The following is a 24,340-nucleotide window of genomic DNA, read 5'->3' on the forward strand; positions in this document are numbered from 1 at the left end:
ACACGTTCTTGGAGAACATGATAGATTGTAACATAGGTCATTAATACTCTTTTGTTTTACTCTGTTTACTACAGCTGATGCTATTAACAATGCCGCAGGCTTCGGTTTCAGAGGATATGATAAAAATGGAGAAGCTCGCTGGGACCTCATTTCCAATTTGAGGATCCGGCAGATAGAGGTCAGTGAATCATTAAGGGAGTCACCGTACGGCAGAAGCGCCAACATTTGCCGTCATGGGTTGTGATGCGATGTCCAAGAGCAGCGCTGAAGGGCTTTTAATACTCATGCTTCTGTCACTGAGCCAGTGCTGGCTGGTTGTTAACCGTGTGCCAGGCCCTGGGGACCCAGGGACGAGGAGAGGGACTCCCTGGACCCTTGTGGGCTTTTAATCTAGTGGCGGTTGCAGGAGACAGATAACGATCAGACAGGTGTTCTGCGTGTGCGCGTCATTGTAAGGCAGGAGTCCGCCTCAGACAGCGGCGGGCCCTGGAGGAAGCGAGGTCTTCGGCGGGTCGCTAGGAGGGAGGCCACTGGGCCCCCAGGCGGAGGGGAGCAGTCAGCCTAAGGGCGTGTCCTCAGCCGGCTCCGGTGCAGCCGTGGAGGCCTGGACGGAGGCCGGGACGGAAACGGGTCACGCGCCGCCTCAGAGGGCGTGTGCAGGTGCTGGAGCCTCGTGATGGGTCCCGTCCAAACGCCCATGTGACGGCGACTCCTGGCCGTTTGCCCTCCAGGGCTGCTGCTGTTGTCCTCGCCACTTCACAGACGGGGCGATCGCGGCGCGTATTTAAACCATCAGGGACTGCTGGACGCAAAATGAGTATTGGATACTGCTGAGAAATTATCGCTGATTTTGTTGGATGTGATCATAGTTTTTAAAAAGTCCTTATGACTGTGAAGGGCACACATTCAGAAGAGTCACAGGTGAAACAAGGTGTCTGGCGTCTTGCTCTGGAACACTCTTTACAAGGAGCATAATGGGAGTTGGGAAGGGCAGGGAGGAGCCGGTGACTGTGGGAACTGGGCAGCGGGCATGTGGCAGCATCTCTCGCCTTTTCTGCGTTTTGGGGCCCTTGAAAATTTTTTTTTCGAAATCCTCCCGTGAAGCTCTAATATCACAGGTACACTGTGCATCCACTTATGCCCTATGTGTACACGTGTGCTTTATACATAAAAAGAGTGAACTGTGTTTGCTTCCTAAGGGGTGAAGTCTCCCCCCTTGGGAAGGCGTGTGCATGAAAAGGCGAGGAGGAGAAAGGGGAGTGCGCTTCCGCGGAGGGAGCAGGCAGCGGTGTTGATGCCGCCCTGGCGCCCGGTGACGGAAGGACCCGCCGCCGCTGGCTTCAGCAGCGTGGGAGTTTGTGGGGGGCTTTGGTAACGGTTTCAGGGGCAGGACAGGCATAAAAGCCAGATTGTACAGCTCTTACCCATCAAGGGGAAGGAGGGCAGAGATGGACAACAGCTGAGGGACAGGTGATGGAGGGAGTTTTGTTTTAAAATGGAGGGGCTGAAACACGTTCACTGATCAGGAGTGTGTGTGTGTGAAGAGGGAGAGAGACGCACTGCTCTGCAAGGCCCCTGGTGAGGGGGGCAGAGCTGAGGGCAGGACAGCGTGACCCAGCGGGAGAGGGGCCGCTTCTGCCGTGGCTGAATCAGGACAGAAGGACAGGCTGAGCGTGGGCGCCACTGGGTGTGCAGGTCCGACCTGGGAAGGTGGCGTCGGGTGGTTTCTATCGTGTCTCTAAGGAAGGAGCCAAGTCCCTCCCGGTGGGGGAGGGGAGGCGATGGCAGCAGATACGAGCGAAGGGCCCTGCTGCAGCATCAGGTCTGACCTTGTGAAGCTGCCGGCATTTGCCTGGTTTGGACTTACCAAGTGCATACTCTTTCAAATGGTTCGATCCAATAACCGTTTTCAAAAAGAGGAGAATGAACTGTCCCTCTAGGGGGACAGGGATCACCAGTAGGTTGCGGGGCCCATTGGAGTCAAGAGCCAGGAACGGATGACAGCCACCTCGAAGGTTGTGTGACATGCTGCATCCAGCATTCAGGTGTTACGAATAGGGGACTTGGGTGGTGTGGTTGGTCTGGGGTTAGGACTTCAATAGGCGGGTGAGTGAATAGGAAAAAGGAACGGCACCCAGGACTTTGACAAGGGTGGTAGCTGGTGGGCCACACCCCCGACAGCTGGGGACCTGAGTGGGCGTGGCTCCCAGGGGCAGCCCATCCTCCATGAAAGAGCCACTTGCTACTCGGTCAGGAGTTTCTGTGGGATAGTCCCAGGGGCACCCCGTAAACGTTGCCATGAAGGAGAAAAGGGTGATGGCCCGTTCACCTCGCGGGTGTGCCTGACAGTAAACAGGCCCCTTTTACGGCGTGATGTCACTGCATTAGTGAAGCGACATTCAGGGAAGAGGTCACCACCCTGCCGTCACTGTCAAGGTCATTCATGTTTAGCACAATAAAACATTGTTACTTATATTTAAAACTTCATTATTTTGTTGGCGAACAAGAAAGTTCCTTTGTTTTTCAGATGTCAACAAGTTTCAAGATGTTTCTTGATAATTGGAATATTCAGACAGCTCTTTGGCTTAAAAGGTATGTTCTCTCACCGTCTTCAGCTGTGCTTTGGCGGCTCCTAACTAGGCCGAGCTTCACTGAGTTCCGACTCGGGAGTAAACGAGCAGTGTGCTGAGTGACCCTGGGGCCGTGGCGCCCCCCAGGAAACGCTGCGAGCCCCCCCAGCAGCCGGTCCTGGTGGCCGCCCCCGCCCCCACCGGCCCAGACGGCCTCTGCCAAGGCCAGGCCACAGCGCCCCCTGCTCTCACTCGCTGGCGATGTGGCCACACAGAACCGGCAACTGGCCGACCTCTGCACAGGGGCCCTGGGTTTCCCAGAACAATCCCGGCTCCAAGGCTGTCCAGCTCAGCAGGCCTTTGCTGTGAGCAGGGGCTGGGAGGGTGCCTAAGACGGGAGCCCCAGCCTCTGCTGGTCCGCGGTCTCGCAGAAGACGCAGCACCGCGATCTCTGTGAGCTCTTCCCTGCGGCGCGAGGGGCCGGGGGCGGGGAGCGCTCGCCCCAACACAGGTGATGCTCAGGGGCTGCCACGGGGGCGCGGTGGGCGGGGGAGCAGCCTGGGCAGAGGAACCGTGACAGGGGACCGAGTTAGGAAGTGCTCAGCCACGCCCAGCAGTTCCCTCTCACTGACCCCGTGAGGCCAGCACCCCAGCTGTGGGTGAGAGGGCCCCGCGCCAGCCTCCTTTTGTCACGTCCTTTATTTTACGACAAGTGGGACACCTTTATCCCGTGACATAGTCAAAATGTGCCATCGTAGTCGTCGTCGTCATCATCATCATCAGCGCTTCATGCTGCCCCTGCAGTAGTGGCTGCAGAGTTTGCCAGCTAATGTGCTGTGTTACTTTTGTTGTCATTGTTAACATTTTAAATGTGATACCTTAGGAAGGTCTTGCTTTCGCCTGAGTTCTCTTGCCTGTTACAAGAAAACTGTAGAGGAAGCGATGCCTCCTTGCCAAAGGGAACAGTGCTATTAAACCAATGGAAAGGTCTTAATGTTACTCATGCAAATAATAAAACAGTGTAAAATAAAAGTAACTTTAATCATCGTTAAAGGGTTTTTTGTAACTAGTAAGACGCTAAAACACTAGAAAAGATCATTTTAGCTATTACATTATACCAGTGAGAAGACGGGAGTTAAGCTTATTTTTCCAAACTCAACACTTCATAGCGACAGGGTCGCTGAGCTGCAGATGACATCCCGGCCTGGCTCAGCCGGCGCTGCGTCCCCGGCTCCCCTAGGCCCTCGCGGGCAGCAGCAGGGCGGCTGTCGGGGCCTTTATACAGCCCGCTCACGCTCTCTCCGTGCTGTCCTCGCCCCCAGGGTGTGCTACGAGCGAGCCGCCATGAGCCCCACCATCCAGACCTTCGTGCTGTCCGCCGTCTGGCACGGCGTGTACCCGGGCTACTACCTGACCTTCCTGACCGGGGTGCTGATGACGCTGGCGGCACGAGCGGTGAGTGCTGGCCGTGGCCCTGGAGCCGGCGCTGGGGCTGAGCTGACGGCGGCCTAGCTGGGCCCTGGCCGCGCTCCGGGGGCAAGGCACCTGCCGGGGCATGTGCTGCGTGTACCGCGTGCGCCCGTGGGCTCTGCGCGCGGTTCCCCGGGGAGCACCCAGTGCGCAGGGGCACCCGCAGAGTGGCCGTTGCCATTAGGGAAGTTTTTAAGGAGAGCTGGAAACGGATAAGCAAGACCATCAGGTGGGTGGGTTTATCTTGGAAACGCTCCCTGAGAGCTGGAACCGCGGGCCCCGGCCCGGACGAGCAGCGGGCTGTGCCGGGGCCCAGGACGTGCATGGTCAGCCGCGGCGGGCGCCCTGAGGGGCAGCGCGCAGGTCTGGAGAGCGCCGGCTCGGTTGGCACCTGGACTCACATTATGGGGGACAGTTGAACAAATAGGTTGGTGCCAGGGGTAGGAAAAGAAGAGGGACACCGCAGTGTAAATCCTTGAACGTCCATCAGAGGAAAACAATGTGACAAAAATGGTGTCAGGGCAGTGTTGCCTGTCACTTCCGGGTAAGGTGGCTTCGTTTAACAAACCAGCAGAGGTTTGCTGTGCTCGCTGGGAAGGTGCTGTGGGGACCATGTGAGAGAAACGCCAAGGAGGATTAACCAAGGCTGCACCTTCTGGGCGTCTGCGGTCTCATCAGGGCCATGAGACGCGCGTGCGTGCGTGCGTGTGTGTGTGTGTGTACGTGCAACACAGGGCGTACATGATAGAGTCTGTGGGCGTAATCGTGTCATCGGTGTTCGGAGGGGGAAGAAGTCCCCTGGCTCAGTGTCCTGGCGGCGACCTCACCAGGAAAGCGATGCTTGGGTTTGGCCTTGGAGAGATGAGAGCATTTCCAACAGTGAGTGCGGTGGAAGCGGGGAAGGGCATGCCCGGCAGGGAAACGACATTAGCAGAATTAGATCGGAAAGGGCATGGTGTGCTTGGGCGTGACAGGCACCTGTGGCCAAAGCTGAAAGGTCACATAGGCAGAAATAAGGAATAGTCTGTTGAAGATTTTATTTATTTATTTATTTATTTATTTTTAGAGGAGAAGGGAGGCAGGGAGCCAGGGAAACACCCATGTGTGGCTGCCTCTCACGCGCCCCCTACTGGGGACCTGGCCCCCAACCCAGGCAGGAGCCCTGACCAGGAATCGAACTGGTGACTCTTTGCTTTGCAGGCCAGGGCTCAGTCCCCTGAGCCACACCAGGCAGGGCAGAAATAGGGAATAATCTGGAAAGGGGAAGGGCTGGGTGGAGGAAGCAAGGCAGGAAGAGGAGAGAGAACTTGACCTCCAGGCTGGGCAAGGGCCTGGTCCTCCTCCTCTTTGCATGACAGGAGCCAGGTACGGCTTTTAACCGTGGGCGTGGCACCCTGAGAGCCCAGGCTCAGGAGCTGGGGCTGCTGCTGGTGACGGAGGGGACAGAGTGGGGCTGCGGCGGCAGCACTGGTGAGGGGAGTCGCTGGGGAGCACTGGGCCCACAGGGCACGCCCGCTGGGACGCACTCGCAGGCCCTCACAGCAGGGCCACATTCCGCCTGCCCGCCTGCTACGTCACAGACGGGGAGGTGGCAAGCAGGACAGCGCAAAGGAAGGAGTGTTCAAGTTCACACGTTTCACAGACGAAATGTTCTAGAAGCTAAAAGCATTGAAACAGCGGTTATTAGAAAACTGCTTTTTTGAGACGCTCTTCCGGCTTGCATTAACTAACAAATAACGTGCGCAGTTGTCATTTATCTTGGGACAGCTCAGTGTATAATTAACATCCGTCTCTCACAAATGCAGAGGACAAAGCAGAGGCTGTCTCATTCCATGGTTACCATGGTGAATGCTGTTACTACGATGAAAAAATGGAAAACAGATTCAAGGAGCTCTAGGCAATGTTATTTTTAACTTCTTCTGACATTTTTAATTTTCATACAACTTCAGATCTATAGAAAAGTTGCAGAGCACTCCTCTCTGCCTTTCCCCGGCCTCACACGTTCTGCCTGTGTGTCTCCATGTTTTCCCACGTACGTGCACCGTTGTTGTGAACCTGCCCCCAGCAGGGCGCTGCCCTGGCAGAGGTCGCGTCCGGGGGCCTCTGTAGAGGCGGGCACTCTCACCAGCGACGTTGACGATGAAGCAGATGTTTTTGTTTGTTCCAGGTGAGAAGTAACTTCCGACATTATTTCATCGAACCCCCTCTCCTGAAATCGCTGTACGACGCTCTCACGTGGGCAGTCACGCAGATAGCAGTAAGTTACACGGTTGTGCCGTTCGTGCTGCTCTCCGTAAAGCCGTCCTTCGCGTTTTACAGGTAAGCGCTCCTCTCCCAGCGCGGTCCCCGGGGCCGACTCCGTCTCTGGAGAGCGCCCCCTGCTGGCGGGCGTAACGGGAAGCGGCACTGAGGCCTCCTCCCGGCTGCCTAGTGTGTGGGCAGTTGCTTTTTAGCCGTAAGACGCGCCCCTGGGCTTCCCTGTGCAGAGCTCTTCCCTCGGTCCTCAGGCGAGAGTCCAGGTTGGGGAGGTACCAGCGGGGTAGCCGGGGCCCCGCATCTCTCAAGGGCTACCTAGAAAGGGGAGCTGTTCTTCACAAGGAATTACTCACTCTTAATTTCTTTCATCCAAAGGACATAAATTAGTTATACGTCACTTGCCTGTTTTTGTTTCACTGTCTCGTGCTTCATCGGTACTTTGTCATCTCTATAATATGGAAATTATTGTCTTGAGTTTCATAGTTTATCTAACTCCTCTGCTTCCCCCGTATCAGTGATCTTTGAGATCAAAAACTTAATTCTTTCATAAATTCTTCATTCCCAAGCATTTGGAATGACAGCACAGAATGTGGGGTCAGACTCTGTTGAACGGGGTATGACGGTAATCACACGGGAAGATGTTAAGGGCCTCCTGCTAAAATCCCATTTTAATGAGATTGTGACATGTGTTTTAATGTGGCTGAGCGAGCTGCTGTTTGAATTTTCACCCAGTATTTTTGTTCACAGTCACTTGAACTTACAGCTGTAGGAGCAGGTTAGGTCACATTTGGCTTACATTTAACTTGGGAAATGACACTTCTAACAATAGTTTTAATAATGTGACATTTCTTTATTTCGTGACAATAACCCTCAAGAAGCAATGTTGCTTATCTGTTCTCCACGTCACTAGAATACATGTAACAATCAGGGGCGGTCAACAGCAGGAGATGCCGGAGCAGCCGTGTCTCTGCGGTCCCCGCGCGCGCTCCTGTGCTCACCGTTCACTTCCGCGGGTCCGAGAGCCGACTCTCAGGCCGCTGCGGCTGCGCAGGCGCCCTTTTGTTGTTGGTCTCCTTAGCCCTGGCCTTCCGACCCTCACAGAGGCATGTAACGTGAGAACAGGCCTCATGCTCATAAGCAGCCCGGCTTCACCCAGAGCCGTGTAAACACCCACTGAAATACGCTGGAGAGAGGCATCTCGGGCAAGGGGGGTAGAAGGAGAGAATAATGCAGCAAATGAATATGTTCTGAGGGGGGTGTGGGACATTTTGCCAAGTGTATAGTTATTAAGGATTGTTAAGCCTTAACAAAGTTTTTCTTTTTTCTTTTAGCTCCTGGTATTACTGCCTTCACGTTGCTGGTATCTTAGTATTACTGCTGTTACCAGTGAAAAAAACTCAAAGAGGAAAGAATACACATGAAAATGTGCAGCTGTCACGATCCAAAAAGCTTGATGAAGCAGAGAATTCTTTGGGACAGAATAGTTTTTCCACATCAAACAGTGTTTGCAATCAGAATCAAGAAGTAGCCTCTAGACATTCATCATTAAACCAATGACAGGGAAGACACTCAGTGGCTATTTGTTGTAAGTTAACAGAAACCAATCTTAGCACCTTCTCAAGGGTTTGGGTTTGCCTGAAAAGAGAGTAAGTTGGGGGGAAATCAGACAGTTGTCAATGGGGAAATTTCCTGTGCACCCAATTGGAAGTGGAGCGGAATGAGCCCTCCCATGCCCTGTCCCCGTGGGCCACGCCTTATACAAAACATTCCCATTATTTCAATGGGCTCGGGACCTCAGCCGACGGCCGCAGGGTCATGTGAGGGCCCTGCTGCTGAATGTACGTTGTGTACCCAGGGCGCCGAAAAGGTGGAAGAGGATTGTGGCATTCTGGGCGACGGAGAGAAATTAACTTTTCCAAATGAATGTCTTGCCTTAAACCCTCTATTTCCTAAACTGTTGTTCCTAAATGGTATTTTCAAGTATAATATTGTGAGAACTCTATTTCAATATTTGATGTTTTATGCTATCAAGGAATTCTGGGGAAATTCGAAACAGGATATTTAAGATTGTGGATAGTTTAAAAATGCAATAAACATCTCAGTATTTGAAGGGTTTCCTTAAAGTATCTCAAATGACTGTAGTGCGTAGTGAACCTGTGAACAGGACAGATGCCAAGTTACAGGTAGCTTACTTTCCCGGACACTTTAATTGCCTTGTGTCAGTCAGAGAGCCCTTCAAGGAAGAATTTCTTAAGCATAAGTAAGATTGGTAATGCGACATTTCAAGCTCATTTCCTTACAAAAGAGAGGAAATGGGGAGGGCGGGCACGCGGGAATGGGGTGGGGCGCGCGGCGGGGCGGGGCTGGCGGCCGCAGGGAGAGGCGCAGGTGCCCGGGCAGGCTCCAGGTGCTCAGCAAGTGCTTTCACCCTTATTTATCTGAGTTTTTGTGATATGTAAGATATAAAAGTTTGATAACTTTTTAATACTTTGGATCTTAAATGAAATTTATCAAGCATAAATTATATAGAACTATAAAAAGAGTATGAAATTAGTAGTGGTAGATTGCTTGAAGGCTTTGAAAGCGAAATCACTGGGTAAGCTGCTCTCTGGCTATTCACTTTCTCATCCTTGACCGTTTAATTCCTGTTTGGGAAAGTTTTAGAGAAATGAAAACTTACTGCCGTTGGGTTTGAACCAATTTTTAGAGAGTAATATAAATTAGTTTCCAAACTCTTAACTTCTCACATTAAAATTTTGCTGTTAACTCTTGTTAATGAGTTTTTGATTCTGTAATCAGAAGAATGTGCTTTTGTCTTGTGGGCCGTTTTCACCGTAATGACCTCCCCTTGACTTTGAGGTGTCTCCCGGAACCCCGCAGGCTCATGCTGCTGCTGTGGCTGACCGGGGACGGTGGGCTGACATGCTGGCCTGGCTTCGGGCTCGGCCGTGGACCCCCATCCCCCCGCCGCCAGGGCTGCGAGCGGGACACGTGGGCAGGGCCTTTCCACCACATCTTTGTTTGACCAGTCTTTGTGGAATTTATTTTCTTTTTGCCTTAAATTTTTTAGTGAAATGCAGGTTGTCTGCCTATGGTAAGTCTCTCTTTTTTTATTTTTGTCAGTCAATTTTCAAATGAAGTTAAGAACAGAACAACCACCTGGCTTACGCGATACAGTATTTCACTTAAGAAGAAAGGAAAAACAAACATACTTGGAACTTTGAGGTCTTAATCAGCAAAAACATCACTGTCTGTATCTTCTTAAAGGACCTTTAGAAATACCCGAGTATTTGTAGGACACATGTTTCTCTTTCTGAAGGTCATTTTGTCCCGCCCTCCCGGGAAAGAGCAGGTAGCGGAGTAAAGCTGTGCTAGTTTTCCACGCTTGAGGTTAAGCGGGCCCTGTGCCGCGAGCAGACAGACAAGAATAATTGTGGAAAATGTCTGCCTCCCGCCCCCGGAATCTCTTCTCAGTTTAATCAATGCTGCAGAGAGTCTGGTCGCTTCTAAGAAAAAGTAAGTAAGTTTAGAGTTTAAAAGACAAGTCTAGGCATGTCAAAAGTGAAAACAAGAAAACTTAATAAAACTTATTTTGTTCAGCCTGTTTGGCCATTTACAAACACTCACTGTTTGTTTCCATCACTGGACTATTTTTATTTCTCAGCCTGTAACCCTGTGACCACTGTTACCTCCTGCTCATTGAGTACAATCACAGCGCTGCCATCGAGAAAGCAGGATACAATGGATGAATTTTCCAATTACTTGGAAGATAAGCAGACTGATTTTCCTTTCCTCGGATCAACTCTCACTCTCTCTTTTTTTTAATGTATGAAATGGTCTTGGGATAGCTGTTCTGTAATTTTGGAGAAATTTTAATCACGCGTATGCAGTCTAGAAGAAGAGCTAAAGAAATAGCTCCACTCCTCAAGCTGACTTTTCTCCTCAAAAAGCAGCTGCCCGTGCTCTGTACGGTGGGCGTGTCGGCGTGCCGCGGCGTGAGGACGGACACTGCTGCCCCCGGGGCCCGACAGCGGGACGCCCCTGTGCCCGGCCGGCCGCCCCGTGAGCGGCGGGGGCGACTCCGGGTCGCGGAGCAGGAGCCAGGGCCTCCGTGAGGGGCCCTCCGCCCCTCCGTTGTCCGGAGACCCTCCCGGCGGAGGTCGGCCAACATCACGTGGCTGCTTCGGGTCAGTCACCGCACGGCGGGGCAAAATGGACAAACATAAAATAACTCCCCCCTCTTTCGTCTTCTCGGGACAGTAAGGGTTTTAATTCTCCGTATCTTGGCTGTCTCATTTTATAGGTGGCTTAGTCTTGGCTTTAAAGTAAGCATTTTTATTGGAACTTAGGGTACCTGGGGAAATGTATGTAGTTTGTAAAATGTCCCGCGTCATAGAGGTTTATTTGGTTCCAGAAAGGCCCAGCCGCCTCCCCGTTATGCGGCCGCTGGGCTGTGCGTGGAGGGGCAGTGTTGTTACCACTCCCCGCCCCCCATCGTGTGCCATTCACACGCAGGCTCTCCAGGTACCAGTTCTGAGAGAAATTCGCAGTAAAGAGGATGGTTCTGCGAAGCGAAGGCCGCGCACGCTGAAGCCCTGACGATCTTGGGTGGGGCCTGGATGCTCCTGCGGCCCCGTCACTGAGGAGCCTGCGACTCCCACGAGGTGCCCGCGCCCTGGACCAAAGCCGCTTAGGAAGCCTGACGGGTCGGCTCCCCCGGTGTGACCAGCTGTGCTTATCATGAGGGGAGCCGCCAGCGAGGCCCCAAGAACCCGGCCAGGGGCGGCTCCACGGGCAGAGCGGCCGCCCCGGGCGCCCGGGTGGATTGCTGGGGTTCAAAGCCCTGCCTGTTCCAAAGGTGTCGGTGGGGGCAGGGGGTCGCCTTTCAGTGTGTGACCTCGGAAGGCATACCGCGCTTACTGAGGTCAGCCCTTGAGACGAGCCTTTCAGAATGAAATAGTCTGCACGAAAGGAAACATTTTCCTTTAGCTTTCTCTGTTTCCTCTGTTTCCGTCTGTGCTCTGTAAAATGGAGAAAGATATATGTAAAAATTTTATACAAATTACCAACTTTACTACTATATAACTTCTGAAGTATTATTTTATTCAAAGATATTTAAAGCATACTTAATTTAGTTACACCTTATTTTAAACTACAGGAAAATTAAAACTTTTGCCATTAATTCTAAAATTTGTACTTTAATTCAAGGACTTGCTTTAACTGAGGACAAAGATCTTTCCTATTTAAAATGTTGAATATTCATGAATAACTCTGGGCATTTATACCTTTTTAGTTCCTTACTACAAGCTGTTCAAAATTATTGGTTAATTGGTTTTGAGTTATACATTATAACTGACGAGAAAACTACTTGAGAGAGTAATTGTGTCAGCCTGGTGCCTGTTACCGCTGTCAGAAATGATTTGTCCAGAGTTTTAGGCATAAACTGGTATTTTGTGGAGTTGTATTTAGCCGCTCGCCGTCCACCTGAGGTTGAATTCGCCAGGTTCAGCGTGGGTGCAGAACGCTAAATGACCCCGTGCAATGCCACCTTCCTGCCCTCCGGCTCCTGCCGCTGCTGCTCCCTCGGCCCGTGGCCGGTCCAGTGCTCTGAGTGTGGAGGTGGGGGCTCTGCTTTCTGTGGCCTTTCCTTGGAAAAGGGGGGCTTGCATCCCTGTGGTCCTGGAAAGACAAAAGGAGAAATGTCGCTGGGATTTGGATTTGAAAGAGTAGCCCTTGGGGGGTGTCTCCAGCGACTTCCTGCAGCACCTGGCGCTCACGTCTATTTGTAGTCGCTGTCTGACTGAAGGCCATTTAAAACGAAAGTTCCACGCGGTATGTGTGGGAACACTCTTGGAATCCGTGGCGAAGCTGCATGTTGAGGCTCTTGTACCATTGAGTCCCGTTCCATTTTGATGGACGGGCTGCTTAATAATGTTTTTATATGTTTTAAAGTAATATTTATTTTAATAGGTTTTTGACATTATGCAAGCCCCGGTAAAGAACTGAGGAGCTCTCTAGGCCCTTCATTGGGAAGACTTTCTAAAACAGAGCTTCAAGGCACAGCTTTATGCTGGCTGATTTGCCTTGCCTTTAAAGCTGATTACAGCTGTCTTCTTTTCCTACACCTTTTATAAAGCAATCAAACAAAACTCACTCCAAGACTCTGTGTTCTATAAATACTAAAGATCCACACAGAACCACTGTCTCAGGCTTCCTCAGTGATGCGCAGCCACCTCTCAGTCATGTTTTATCAGATTTTGCTGCTATGAAAAGAAACGGAAACGTAAGGAAAAACGCAGAAATTACAGAGCAACAGCAGTAGAATGACTAAGCATTTTCTTAATAACCTGTTGGAAATGGAAGAAGTGACTGGCTGTCTTTTACTGGAATCATAAATGACAGTGTCTTGCCCAGCCTCTATTTTGGGGTGACTTTGAGAAATTGATGTGTTGATACTCCCTTTTGTCCTTGCGCATTAAAGGCCAGACAGGTAAAGAATTGAACAGACTGTTCACATGTGCCTCCCTCCCCAGTTTAAGTATTTTGGTTCTCTGTTACACGGATTTGTCGACGGAGTGCTTTGCTCCTGACTTTCTCACTTGGAGAAGGGAATCAAACGTCCAACACAAACATGGTGCAAACCAGTCTTCTCATCTCTCACCGGTGTGCAACCGCCTCTCCAGACCGCGGGGGCTCTGAGACAAAGCTGCAGGGACACAAGCCAACATAGACCAGGGGCAAGTGTGTGGCTTCTTTCCTGCCACCTTTGTCTCCGCCTGCCAGTAGTTACACACGGTCACCCGAACCGGGGAAGGTCCCAGCACCCACGATCAGGTTCCCAGGACTCCTTTGCCCGCCCTCGGGAAGAATGGAATGTGGCGCTCTGTGCTTTTTGCTTTTAGGATTCCAAACTATTTTTTTAAAGGGTTCACTTTCAACAGACCCGTAAGTAGTTCTCCTCGTGTGGTCGACTGAAACCGCCGTGTGCCGGCGCTGCGGTGCGGCGGTCCCATCGCCTCCTGTGTCTGGCCTGCCCTCCAAGCCGCGCTGCGGGCTTGGCGCTGGGCTTCAGCAATGCTTTCCACTTACAGATGAAATTTTTCTAATCTGTGTGTCTTTAAAACTGATTAAACAGTAGTTTAAAAATGTGTGTGTGTGTGTGCGCACTGATTTCAAAGGCTTTAAGTCCCATGTGTAGAACTGAATACCAGGCCTGTCATGAGATGTAATTTTTTTTATTGCTGGATTCTTCAGAATGATGATAAAAGTCAAAGAATTCATTGACTCATTAACTGCTTAAAAATTATTTCAAAGAAACTTATCACATGATAAACACTTTGGAAGGCAGCTTAAACAACTTTAAATAGGTATGTAGTATCTTTTACTCTCTCTTGAAAGACATAAAGTGCAGAAGATGCCGATGTTCCTCAGGTAAAAAGAGAAAGAGCTGGCCTTCCTGTCCAGCAGGCCCTTCCCTGCGGGGGGGGGGTGTGCCTGGGCTGTGCCCCTGAAGAGCAGAGCGCTGGGAGTCCCACCAGACTTCTGTGCGACGGTCACATGCCAGGGAGCTTTGGCAAGCGCTGTGGACTCTCATCGGAGAGCGCCGTGCGTTGAGCCGTGCTGTCGGACCAGGACGGTGGGTGTTCAGCATACCAGTTACATCCAGTCGCGGGGCCTTCTCTCTGCAGGGCCCCGGACTACCATGGCCGACTTCAAGGACCCCGTTCGGAGATTCAGGGCTGTGCCCAAGCCGCCAGCCGGCACAGGCCTCGTGGGCGTGCGCTCCGACGGGCAGGGCGGTCAAGGCCAGCCTGGCTGACTGCTCAGGAGGGAGGCCTGGGAAGGCCAGGCCGTAGCAGGCTGCCTGGTTTATGTAGGTGAACAATGCGTTTGGAGGGTTTTTCCTTTCGTTACTCATTCCACGAGCTTGATGAGTTCCTGCCATGTGTGGGGTGACTACAGAGTGAATCACTGCACTCGCCTCTGGAGAGCTAACAAGTGGCCCCCAGACAACACAGTGAGCGCTTTATGGGAGCTGGCAGGCTGGGCCGGAGTGGGCTCGGGGCACGGAGGAGCCGGCGCTGGGCTGGGGAGGAAGTGTGTGCTGGGCTGAGAAAGACGTGCGAGGGGAGTCAATTAGAGGAGGAGAAACATGCCAAGGATTTTATGGTGCTATACCCACATAGAATAAAAATAACCGGAGTAATGCCAGTTTAGATCTGTGCGCCAACTATCTAATAATAGCTTATGTCTCCCCAATTAGAAAAAGGAATAACAGGAAGAAATTGAGTTTAGCCAATTAAAAAAGTAAGACAGAAATAGTTCAAGCATACAGCTCAGTACAGAGCAACCTAAGAGAGGCGCATGCCCACCGCTCAGACTGACTGATGTTTCTGCTTTGCCACGTGAGGTTCAGAATTTGTCTTTTTTTTTTCATAAAAAGAACGCACATAAGGCCAGCATACCTGCCCCAGCCTTCCGCTCCCCCCTCCGTCCTGGGAAGCATTGACTGTGTCATTCTGAGCCTCATTTGGTAAGCTCTGCATTTGGTTGGGCGTTCTCGTAAGCTTCGCCCTGAGTTTAAACATGCTCCTGTGTTCCGTTCCCAGTAGCTTTGTAGGTGTTCACAGCGAGATGGGTCACGCTGACCCAGGCTGCCTGTTCCCGGCGCCAGGTGTCAGCGCAGGTTTTTACCACCGTTGAAAGGCTGCATTTCTCGACGGGTAAATCTTTTCTGCTTTCTCATGCTGTATCTTTTACTTTCCACATGTGCTTTGTTTGGTGTTTCAGTCTTCTGTTGTGTCCTGTCCGGTGGCTTCCCTGAGCAGAGCCTGCAGAAGGGCAGAGCCAGACGCACTGTGCCCAGCACGCGGTGCCAGCTGCTGGTTGCCACCCCTTTCTGCAGGTGCGCATGGGAACAGCCTTAAAAAGCAGGTGCCAGGCCTGAGCTTAGGTGCCAGCTGTTTATAGCCACTCCAGGGAGGACAGCTGCCCGACACCTAGAGTCCGAGGGCCCGTGAGAAGGGGAGCCCTCCCACCGGCCGAGGGGGCCACCAGTCCCCCCGAAAGTCGATTTCCTGTTTGTCACTGCACGTTTTTTCAGCGTGTGTGCCATTAGCCTCAAGAGGAGGGTTATATGTGTGTTGCCTTGGGACGGAGGGGCTCCTGTTCAAAAATCAAAGACAGACGAGTAGCAGAAACCCACCCTGCAGCCACCCCCTGGCGTTTACAACACGCTTCTTAAGAGAGTCGTCAGCACAGTCCCTCTGCTTCCCTACTCGTGACCGACTCGACTGAATCGGTCTCTCGGGCCTCTGAGCCCAAACGTGTGGCCAGTCTCCCCGTGTTCTCTCGCTCGACCTCTGTGGCGCCAGGCCGCACCGACCGCTCCCTCCTTGAGGCCCCTCCCTCGGCTTCTGGGGAACGGTCCTCTCCGGCTGCTGCCTCTGCGCGGGCGCAGTGTTTTCCTGAATAGTTTTCTCTTGGGGGCGCAGTTAGGCCATCGACAGGCACAGTTAATTAAAACTTTTCCAAACTTCATGAAGGACAACAGCAACGCAGCCAGGGAGACGGTGCCACAGGACCACGGGGAGGGAGCAGCCCTGGCGCCCAGCTTCTGAGTCACTCTGCATGGGGAGAAACGGCAAAGGAAGAACTGGGGACTTTTTTTGCCCATGATCATGTGCTCCTGACATTCTACTCCGTCAGGAACGCGGCACCAGAAACCCGATGTGAGCAGGTATTTTTAGTGGACGGCGGCGTTGCTGTGGGGTGGAAGTTCCTGTGTGAGTGGCTGAACGACCAGACTCCTGCTGCCCCGGGGGTCACGTGGACCTTTCCGTCTAGAGGCACCGCACGTCCATCCCTCCGTGCGCCCTGTCAGTGCTCCTGCCATCCGCGTGGAAAGCGGGAGCCTGGCTGCCGCGCAGCTCTGCGCAGCCCGCCTCCCAGCCCCTCCCTGACGCCCGAGCCCCGGCCCTGCGCTGGGAATGCGCGCACCCTGCGAGGGCCCCCTGAGACCGCCCCTCAGGCCCCGGGCCCCCCTCCCCTTTTGCTCTAAGGGGAACCCAGGCGTCTCCAAAGAGACAGCTCCCTCGCAGCCCTCTTCTCGCTGGGCCCGGAGGGAGGTGGGCGCCCCTCTCCTTCCTGCCACTTACAGGCAGTTGTCCCTGCTTCCTTCCTAGAGGCCATCCCTCCTTGCTGCTGCCACCTGCAGACTGCTGGGTTGCTCCCTGCTGGAAGGCACTGGAACCCGGTTGTGTTACTCCCCAACACGTGGCCCTTGGTGATTTCCATGCCCCCGCAGCAGAACCCGCGGCCTGCCGTCCTCCAGTGGCCCCGTCCCCATCCTACTCGGGCCACCCGAGCAGACGTGCTTTAGACTGTGTTATCGCCGGTGGTCTCATTCCAGGCGGCCTCCTCCCAGCCAGCTCCAAACGTTGCCCCCCACCCCCCAGCCCTCACGTCTGTGACCCCACCGTACTCCCATCCCGGTGACCCTGGCTCACAGCCTTGCCCTGCCCTTCCCTGCTGAGATCCCACTCTGTGTAGGGGCGCAGGGGTCTGTCCTAAAAGCACAGGCACACTGATGAGGGAAAGTGAAATATGGTGCATAGGAAACTGCTGAGACATTACATAGCTTTATTTTAGAATAGTTCTAGATATACAGAAAGTGTGAAGGTAGTACAGTGTTCCCCAGTTAACACTCTGTGGTCCGTCGGTCAACTAATAAACCAGTGTGGGCACATTATCATCATCTAAAGCCCCTGCTTCCTCAGGTCGTGGTCTTGGCTTTTTCCCAGTGCCCTTTGATTGTGTCGCCTTGGCCGTGACAGTGCTTCAGACTTCCCGCTGCCTCTCCTGAGCTGCCGGCTTGGAGGAGGGCTGGGTGGGGGTGTGGAGAGCGTCTCCCCACAGGACCCGCCTGGTGTGTGTGCTCCTGGATGTACCTTCCCAGGACAGAGCTTCCTTTTTCACTAGGTGTAGCTCTTCCAACGCCCCACGCCCGCGAGCGAAGGCATGCGGCAGGGACCAGCTTCTGGCCCCAGCTGGAACAGGCCTGCTCGGTCTCTGTGTCCCTGCTGCCTTGACCCTGGGCACCGGCTCCCCCAAGCGCCCAGGACCTGACTCCCCGCCCGTGTGACTGTCGCCCCAGCCAGAGCCTGCGTCGCCTTTTGCTTGTAGCGTTGCAGAACCTCCCCGCTTCCACTTGGCTGCACTGACAGGCAGCAGGTGGCTTTTCTGAAACAGCCAGCCAGGTCCCTGCTCTGTCAAAGCCTCAGGGAGCTCCCCTCTGCCCTGCAGTGACACCCTCTTCCTTGTGGCTGCAAACGCGCTGCGGCCTGGCCTCTCTGGTCTCATCCCCTCCTGCCCTTGCCCTTGCCCAGGCCCAGGCCACTCCACCTCACCAACGTCCTGCTGTTCCCGGAACACGCCCAGCTCACTCCCACCCTGGGACTTTGATCTGCTGCCCCAGCTGCCCGAACCTTCCCCCTGAGGGCATTGCCGCCTCCCTCGCCCCTTGGCCTTTGCCCCTGGGCTCCTTGCCAGTTACTCCACTTCCTCTTTCTTGGCGGTACAGAGGGCTGCCTGCAGAATACACAGCTTGTTACTCGTCGGGTGGCCGTCTGCCTTGCCCCTTGGGATACAAGCTCCAGGAGGGCAGGTGGCGGGGCCTCACCCCCACTCCTCCCTTGTCCTCACTCCGAGGCCCAGGAGGGCGCTGATTGCACAGTAGGCGCTCAGTCGCTGCTGGCAGAGTGAGCGCGTTCCCTATTTGAGAGGAACTTGGCGCGTGAGGAGGGCTCATCGGTGGGAACATATGGATGAACAAATGAGCGAACGCAGGCTGACCCCGCCGTTGGGGGGCCTCCGCTGGGGCGTCCGTCCTACGGCTTTCCCGTTGTTTTCTCGTGAGCCGCCTCCCGGTGGGGCTCCAGTGGGCTCTCTGTGCTGGGGTCACCGACGCTTTGTGCCACCTGCACCTTGCTTCAGGCTGAGCTCTCAGGTGTCTTGGTGCACTGGTGTCCCACCAGTGTTACCCGCTCTGCTCCCACGCCACTCCCCCCTCCCACACTGTGGTTATACAGTTGCATTCGCCCAATTGTCATTTTTTTGACAATACGTCACTCGCATCGCTGCTTAAGTCAAATGCTTCTGCCCATAGAAAGCTCTGGACAACCTGCAAGGAAGAACCAGCTCAAATCTTATCTTGACCAGAAAGTCCTTCCGGCTTCCTCCAAATGCATTAATCTCTTCCCTTTCAAAGCATGTATCAAAATGTCCAGAGCAAACCATAAGGAGAACATAGAAGAGAGGAAATACGAAAAAGAGAGTAAGAGACATAGAGTGTGTGGTTAAAAGGTCTAGCATGTGAGTGACCGGAGTCCAGAGGGGAGAAGAGAGAGTGTCAGAAAAATGGTGCTGATGATCGGCATCAGTTGCTACGAACCCCGAGAAGGGTCAGCGGTGGAAGTTCAAAGGGCCAAGAAGGATAATCCTGGAGAATTTATTCTAGAAAATATTACAACTGATTATAAAGTGATGGTAATTTGAAGTGTCGTATTGGTTCCAGGATATCCAAATACATTTTTTATATATCTTTATTTTTAACATATCTTTAGGGAGGAAAAGCTGCTTGATAATTTCAAATGCAATAAAATGAAACTAAATTTCATGATCAAGATAGGAAACAGGTGAAATTTCAAAAAACATACCAACTAGCAGATTGGAATTACATAGTTTTTATGGCGCAGTGAAATATCAATTCACAGACTCCTAGAACTGAAGGGTTAAAAAACCAACAGGGGACCCACTGCAACCCCCTCTCTCTGTTCCAGCCCTTCCCCCGTTTATGGAAATCTGTGCCGATGGGTGAACCCAGGCTTCGGAGGCTAATGGGGATTCAAGGTGCCCGCTTAGCCAGAGTGAGGCCTCCCTGGTCATAGGAAGAGTCCCAGATTTTCCAGAAGAGGAGAAAGAATAATCTCTTTTTTTAAAAAAAAAAAAAGATTTTATCTTATTTTTTAGAGAAAGGGGAAGGAAGTGAGGGATAAAGGGGGAGAGAAACATCAATATGTGAGAACTGTATTGATCAGTTGCCTGTTGCATGCCCCCAAGACCTGGCCCACAACCCAGGCATGGGCCCTGACCAGGAATCGAACCGGCTGCCTTTTGGTTCACAGGCCGGCACTCAATCCACTGAGCCACGCCAGCCAGGGTATGAACCTCTTAAAAACTTAATGTTGCCTCCAGAATATTTTTGGTGTAAAACTCTGGACGAGTGTGGTGGTTCAGTCAACTCTCCTGACCATGTGGTGCCCGTTGTCACCTCTTAACATCGTTCCCCTGACCCCAGCTCACCTCTTCCTCTCCTCCAGCGCCTTGCTCAGGTCCGCCCACCCAAGAGGCCCCGTGAGCCAGTGGGTCCTTGGGTCCTAGGCGGTGCCCCCCTGAGCGGTGGTGATTTCTGTTCGGGTATCACCCATTACCTTACCCAGGTCACCCTCTGGCGAAGAGGGGCTCCGCATCTTCAGTGTCCAGCGAAGAGTGAGCAGCTGGCCATGACAGATGCTGGGGCAACGCGGTGGGCGGGCAACGTGGAAACGCACGTGCTCTGCGGGCAGCCTTGTTGGACTCGCACTGAGCCTGCGCTCGAGTGAATCCCAGGTCTTGCCCTGACCGGTGTGGCTCAGTGGGTAATGAAGGGTCGCCAGTTAGACCCCATCCTGGTCAGGGCACGTTCCCAGGATGCAGGGTCTGTCCTCGGTCGGGTGCGTAAGCAACCAATAGATGTTTCTCTCTTTTTATCCCTCCTTTCCCTTCTCTCTAAAAATAAAGTCTTAAACAAACCAACCTGCAGTCCTTTTCACGTAAACTAATGTGAAGTCAGTTACAACTCTCTTCGCTCCACTCTCCCTGCCTCCCTCTCTCCCCGCCCCCACCCGCTCTTGAATCCAGCGTTCCAGGGCTTCCTCTCTCCTGTCACCTCTCCTGTCTGTCCTTACCTCTGTGCTGTCGTGCATCCCTCGTCTTCCCCACGCCGCCCCGGAGATGAGGGAACAGCCCTCCGCGCGTCTTTTCGGCAGAAGGGACATGTGGTCACACGGGGCAGGGGCGAGAGCGGCAACGACGTCATGAGACGTGAGAGTGACGGCCATCATCAACTGGAGCAACGAAGTGACATCTTGGGGGGCCTCCCTGGGACCTTCTCCCCTTTCAGTAATGGATGTTTCAAATAATGGCTTTGGTTAATAAAAAAGTTTGTTTCAGGTCTCCATTTAAGAAGTCAGCGGTGAGAGCGTCGGAGATCGCGCGTCTTCAAATGTTTCTGTACTTTTCAAATATTTCTTAATGAACACGTTAGCCTTTTATAATCCGAGGAAGACACTTTAAAAGCAGGACAGGGAACACGACATCCTAAGGTTTCTACGGAACATCCTACCTGTGATGACATTGAAACCGTGGGAAAGGACCGGCCAGTGGTCACCGCCAGGCCGGCATGTGGCCGCTGCTGGGAAAAGTGGTTCCGGGGTAGTCGGGGGCAGGGGACCGCCGAGGGGAATGGGAGGGTCGCCATGCTTTTCTTTCTACAGGAAACCGCTGGACAGGTAGAAAAGCCAGACTCTTGGAGCGAGTTCAGTGATTGGCTGAAGCAAGAAACCCCGAGGAGGCGTCTGCCAGAAAAACGTAGGCAGGTTGCACCGACCGTGAGAAGCCCGTTGAAGTGCAGGGGTGACCCGTCTGAGCCCAAGCTCAGGAGGAAGCATTTCAGTTCCACAACAGTTACACCACTGCAAGGGAGGAGCCTCAGAGTCCCTCTGGGTGGAAGGAGCAGAGAGCACTTAGCAGGAGTCAGGAACTATTTATCATCAAAATAGATGCAGCTCACTGGATGGAACCGTGCAGTTGGGGGAGGAGAACAGCACACAGTAGGGCTGTAGAGCAGCTCCGTTCCCCTCGGCACTGCTCTTGCACAAGCTCTGTCTCCTCACTTCCCACCCCGATGAGATTTTGAGGACATCTCAATTTTTGTAATGCTTCTCATTGCTCTTAAATCAGAAAATATTATCTAGCCATGTTTGGTCATTAAAATGCCTTATTTTAGCCCTGGCTGGTGTGGCTCAGTGGATCAAGTGCTGGCCTGCGAACCGAAAGGTCACTGGTTCAATTCCCAGTCAGTCAGGGCATACGCCTGGGTTGCGGGCCAGGTCCCTGGTACGGGGCGCGTGAGAGGCAACCACACATTGATGTTTCTCTCCCTCTCTTTCTCCCTCCTTTCCCCTCTCTCTAAAAGTAAATAAATGGAATCTTAAAAAAAAAATCTTTAGACAATAAGGAAGGTCTCATTTTAGTAATTAAATGTCTGGCCTGGCATAACAAAACCCCTGGACGTAAGGCTTCTCCCATCCCCAGTTCAGACCTGCAACAAAGCGCGACCCTCCTGGGAGAACCCATTCTCTGCCCTGGCGCGTCTCCTCGAACCCACCCTGCTGCCCTCCACAAACGCTGCGGATAAGGGAAAGCCTGCTTCTCATAGCTTCTTTCCACGTGTTGTCTGGGCTGCTATAAACCATTTCTAAAAGAACAGCTTGTACCCTACACTGAGCATCTTCAGGGATTTTATTTGGGGGGAAGAGGCAGGGAGGAGGTTCGGGTGGACAGGCGTGTGATACGTCTCCAGGGTCTGGGGCTGAATGTGTCCCGCTCTCGACGGGGCTTTGCAAGGCTCTTGACTGAGAACCCCGCCTCCCCATGCTGTGCAGTGATGCTGGGACCACCTTTGTGCCCCCATTTCCCTTGCTTACTCTTGGGGCCCAGTGCCCCCAGGAGAGGAGTTCTGCTTGTGCGGGGTCACCGCCCCTCAGGGTGGCTCACACCTGCGTAACCCGGTGTCCTGGGCTAGCCTCACACACCAGGCGATGCTGCCGGGATTACAGATAGAGGGTGGAGGGACGGGCACTGGGGGCGCAGGGGGTGAGGCAGGTTGGGAAGAGGAGGATCACCAGGGGACCAGCTCTTCTCAGAACGGTGTTTCTTCAGGGGACAGGTTGAAGACCCTGTCTTCCTGAGCAGTCACCATGTCACTAATCAACATACTGCAGAGAGACCTTCCAGTCTTCTGACCCAACTCTGATGCACAATTCACACTTTCCCTTTGTGTCTACCAACAAACTCGCCCCGAAAACCCATCAAATGCCTTGCTGACTCTTCTGATATAGAGGAACCCCCCCCATCTGCGGTGGACACATTCCAAGACCCCCATTGAACACCTGAAACCTTGGATGGTAATGAACCCTATATATGCTATTTTTTCCTGCACATCCATACCTATGATCAAGTTTATAAAACAGGCACAGTGAGATATTAATGATAAAATAGAACAATTATAACAATATGTCGTAACAGAAGTTAGTGAATGGCTGTAGAGCCATTACCAAGCGAAGTGACTTGAACACAGGCTACCGTGACAGCCAACCTAGCAGCCTAGAGGACGGCCGAGGGTCAGGGCGTGTCTACAGGGTGCGTACGCCGGGCAAAGGGGTGATTCCGGGGTGGCATGGAGCGGGCAGGCTCGAGGGTCGATCCTGCTACTCAGAATGGCGCAGGATTGAATGCTTTTTTGGAATTTTCCATTTAATATTTATGGACCAAGGGTGGTTACCAGTAACTGAAAGCCAGGGAAGTGAAACTGGATCAGGGGGAGCTGCTGTGCTTGGCTTTATCTACAGTACGGGGTCCCATCCTGAGCTGCCCATCCCTGTGGAACCACGCATTCCAACTCCCTGTAGCTCTCAGAATCAGTGGTTGCTGAAAGGCCGCCAGCTAACCCTGCGAGGTCCTCGAGAACGGTTGGACGTTAAAAAGAGATGTTCGTCTTTGAGATCCCTGCTTTGGACCAAATGGGGTCAAAACCCACGTCTGAGGGTGGTGTGTCATTGGAATCAGCTGGGGAGATATTTCAAAATTCCCAACGAGGGTCAAGTGTTGATTTTTATAGAGGTCCACAGATGTTTTTGATGTGCCAAGGTTGGGTCTTGAAAAGCAGCTCCCAATGGAAAAAGGCAGCAACGAGGAGGGCTTCATCAGGTGTCGGTGAGACACCCACGGAACGATGAGAGCACCCCAAGTGCATGACGGGCTGGTAACCGGTGTGGTTTCCGCCTTAAAGGCTTGCCAAGGCCAGACGCTGTTTTAAACAGCGTGAGGGGAATTGGTGTGGAGTGAGCATGGAATGAGCGGGCGAAGGCAAGTAAACAGGTTAAAATCCTCTTTAAGACGTTCTTCTGAGTACCTACTGCATCCTCGGTACGGTGCAGTAAAAGGTGAGTCCAGAAGGTGGAATGACAAATCCGCTTGAGGTCACCCAGGGAGCTCATGGTAGAGGGGACGGTGTAAACTGTATCCTAAAGGACAAAGAGGCTTCATCCGTTGGGATCAGCTGGACGCAGGCAGGGAAGAACGTCCGGGTGGGGGAACAACACTGGAAAAAGTGGAGAGGAGGAGGAAGAGAGCGCATGGCCCAGCGTTGCAGATACTGCTGATGCGGCCAGCCTGCGGGTGGGGCAAGTCGGAGGTCCCCTCTGCAGAGATAGGGGTTGAAGCCACACCCCGGGGGCTCCGAAGGGGGTGGGAGGGAACGGGGAGCTGGCAGGACCTCAGGACCAGGAGTGGGGACCCCACGCGCGTTCAGAGAAGGCAGAGGCTCGCTCTGCGGCCCCGAGGAAGGGATGTGAGCTGGCCTTCATTTGCAATGTCTTCCGAAGTTACAGCTGCGGTGTAAGTACATCTGTGTGCAAGCTTTGGTTCTGATGGTGAATGGGGAATATAATTAACCATGACCAGAAAAGTGACGTTGACAGTGAGGCGAATGTTGCCCGCGGCACTTGCCAAAAACGCACCTGTTGGAGGCCAGAAGGAGGGTGCCGAGGGCGGCAGGGACTCCCGTGGCCCCGCGCCTCGCCCGCGCCTCGCCCGTCTGGGCCGCCGCGCCCTCCGGGGGCGTGGCCACCCGCAGACCCGCCCCACCCAGCCCCGCCGCCACG

The 24,340-nt window shown here is 53.2% G+C and overlaps 1 protein-coding gene across 6 annotated transcripts in view; it reads left to right on the forward strand.

The window, feature by feature from the left end:
* The window catches only part of MBOAT2 (membrane bound O-acyltransferase domain containing 2), a 74,488-nt gene extending 63,660 nt beyond the window's left edge, over nucleotides 1–10,828 (forward strand). For 3 of the 6 annotated variants that reach the window (XM_054569857.1, XM_054569886.1, XM_054569894.1), the window contains 5 exons: nucleotides 75–178; nucleotides 2,528–2,592; nucleotides 3,893–4,025; nucleotides 6,208–6,359; nucleotides 7,628–8,624. In XM_054569857.1, coding sequence (XP_054425832.1) covers nucleotides 75–178; nucleotides 2,528–2,592; nucleotides 3,893–4,025; nucleotides 6,208–6,359; nucleotides 7,628–7,853 — 680 coding nt within the window. In that variant the 3' untranslated portion in view covers nucleotides 7,854–8,624. The other 3 variants (XM_054569880.1, XM_054569865.1, XM_054569873.1) reach the window with 3 other exon arrangements.
* The last annotated feature ends 13,512 nt before the right edge of the window (nucleotides 10,829–24,340 follow it).

The sequence above is a fragment of the Pteronotus mesoamericanus genome, unplaced genomic scaffold (genome assembly GCF_021234165.1).
Source record: "Pteronotus mesoamericanus isolate MK-2021 breed Mesoamerican mustached bat unplaced genomic scaffold, CSHL_Meso_final contig_101, whole genome shotgun sequence".
Classification (NCBI taxonomy): domain Eukaryota; kingdom Metazoa; phylum Chordata; class Mammalia; order Chiroptera; family Mormoopidae; genus Pteronotus; species Pteronotus mesoamericanus.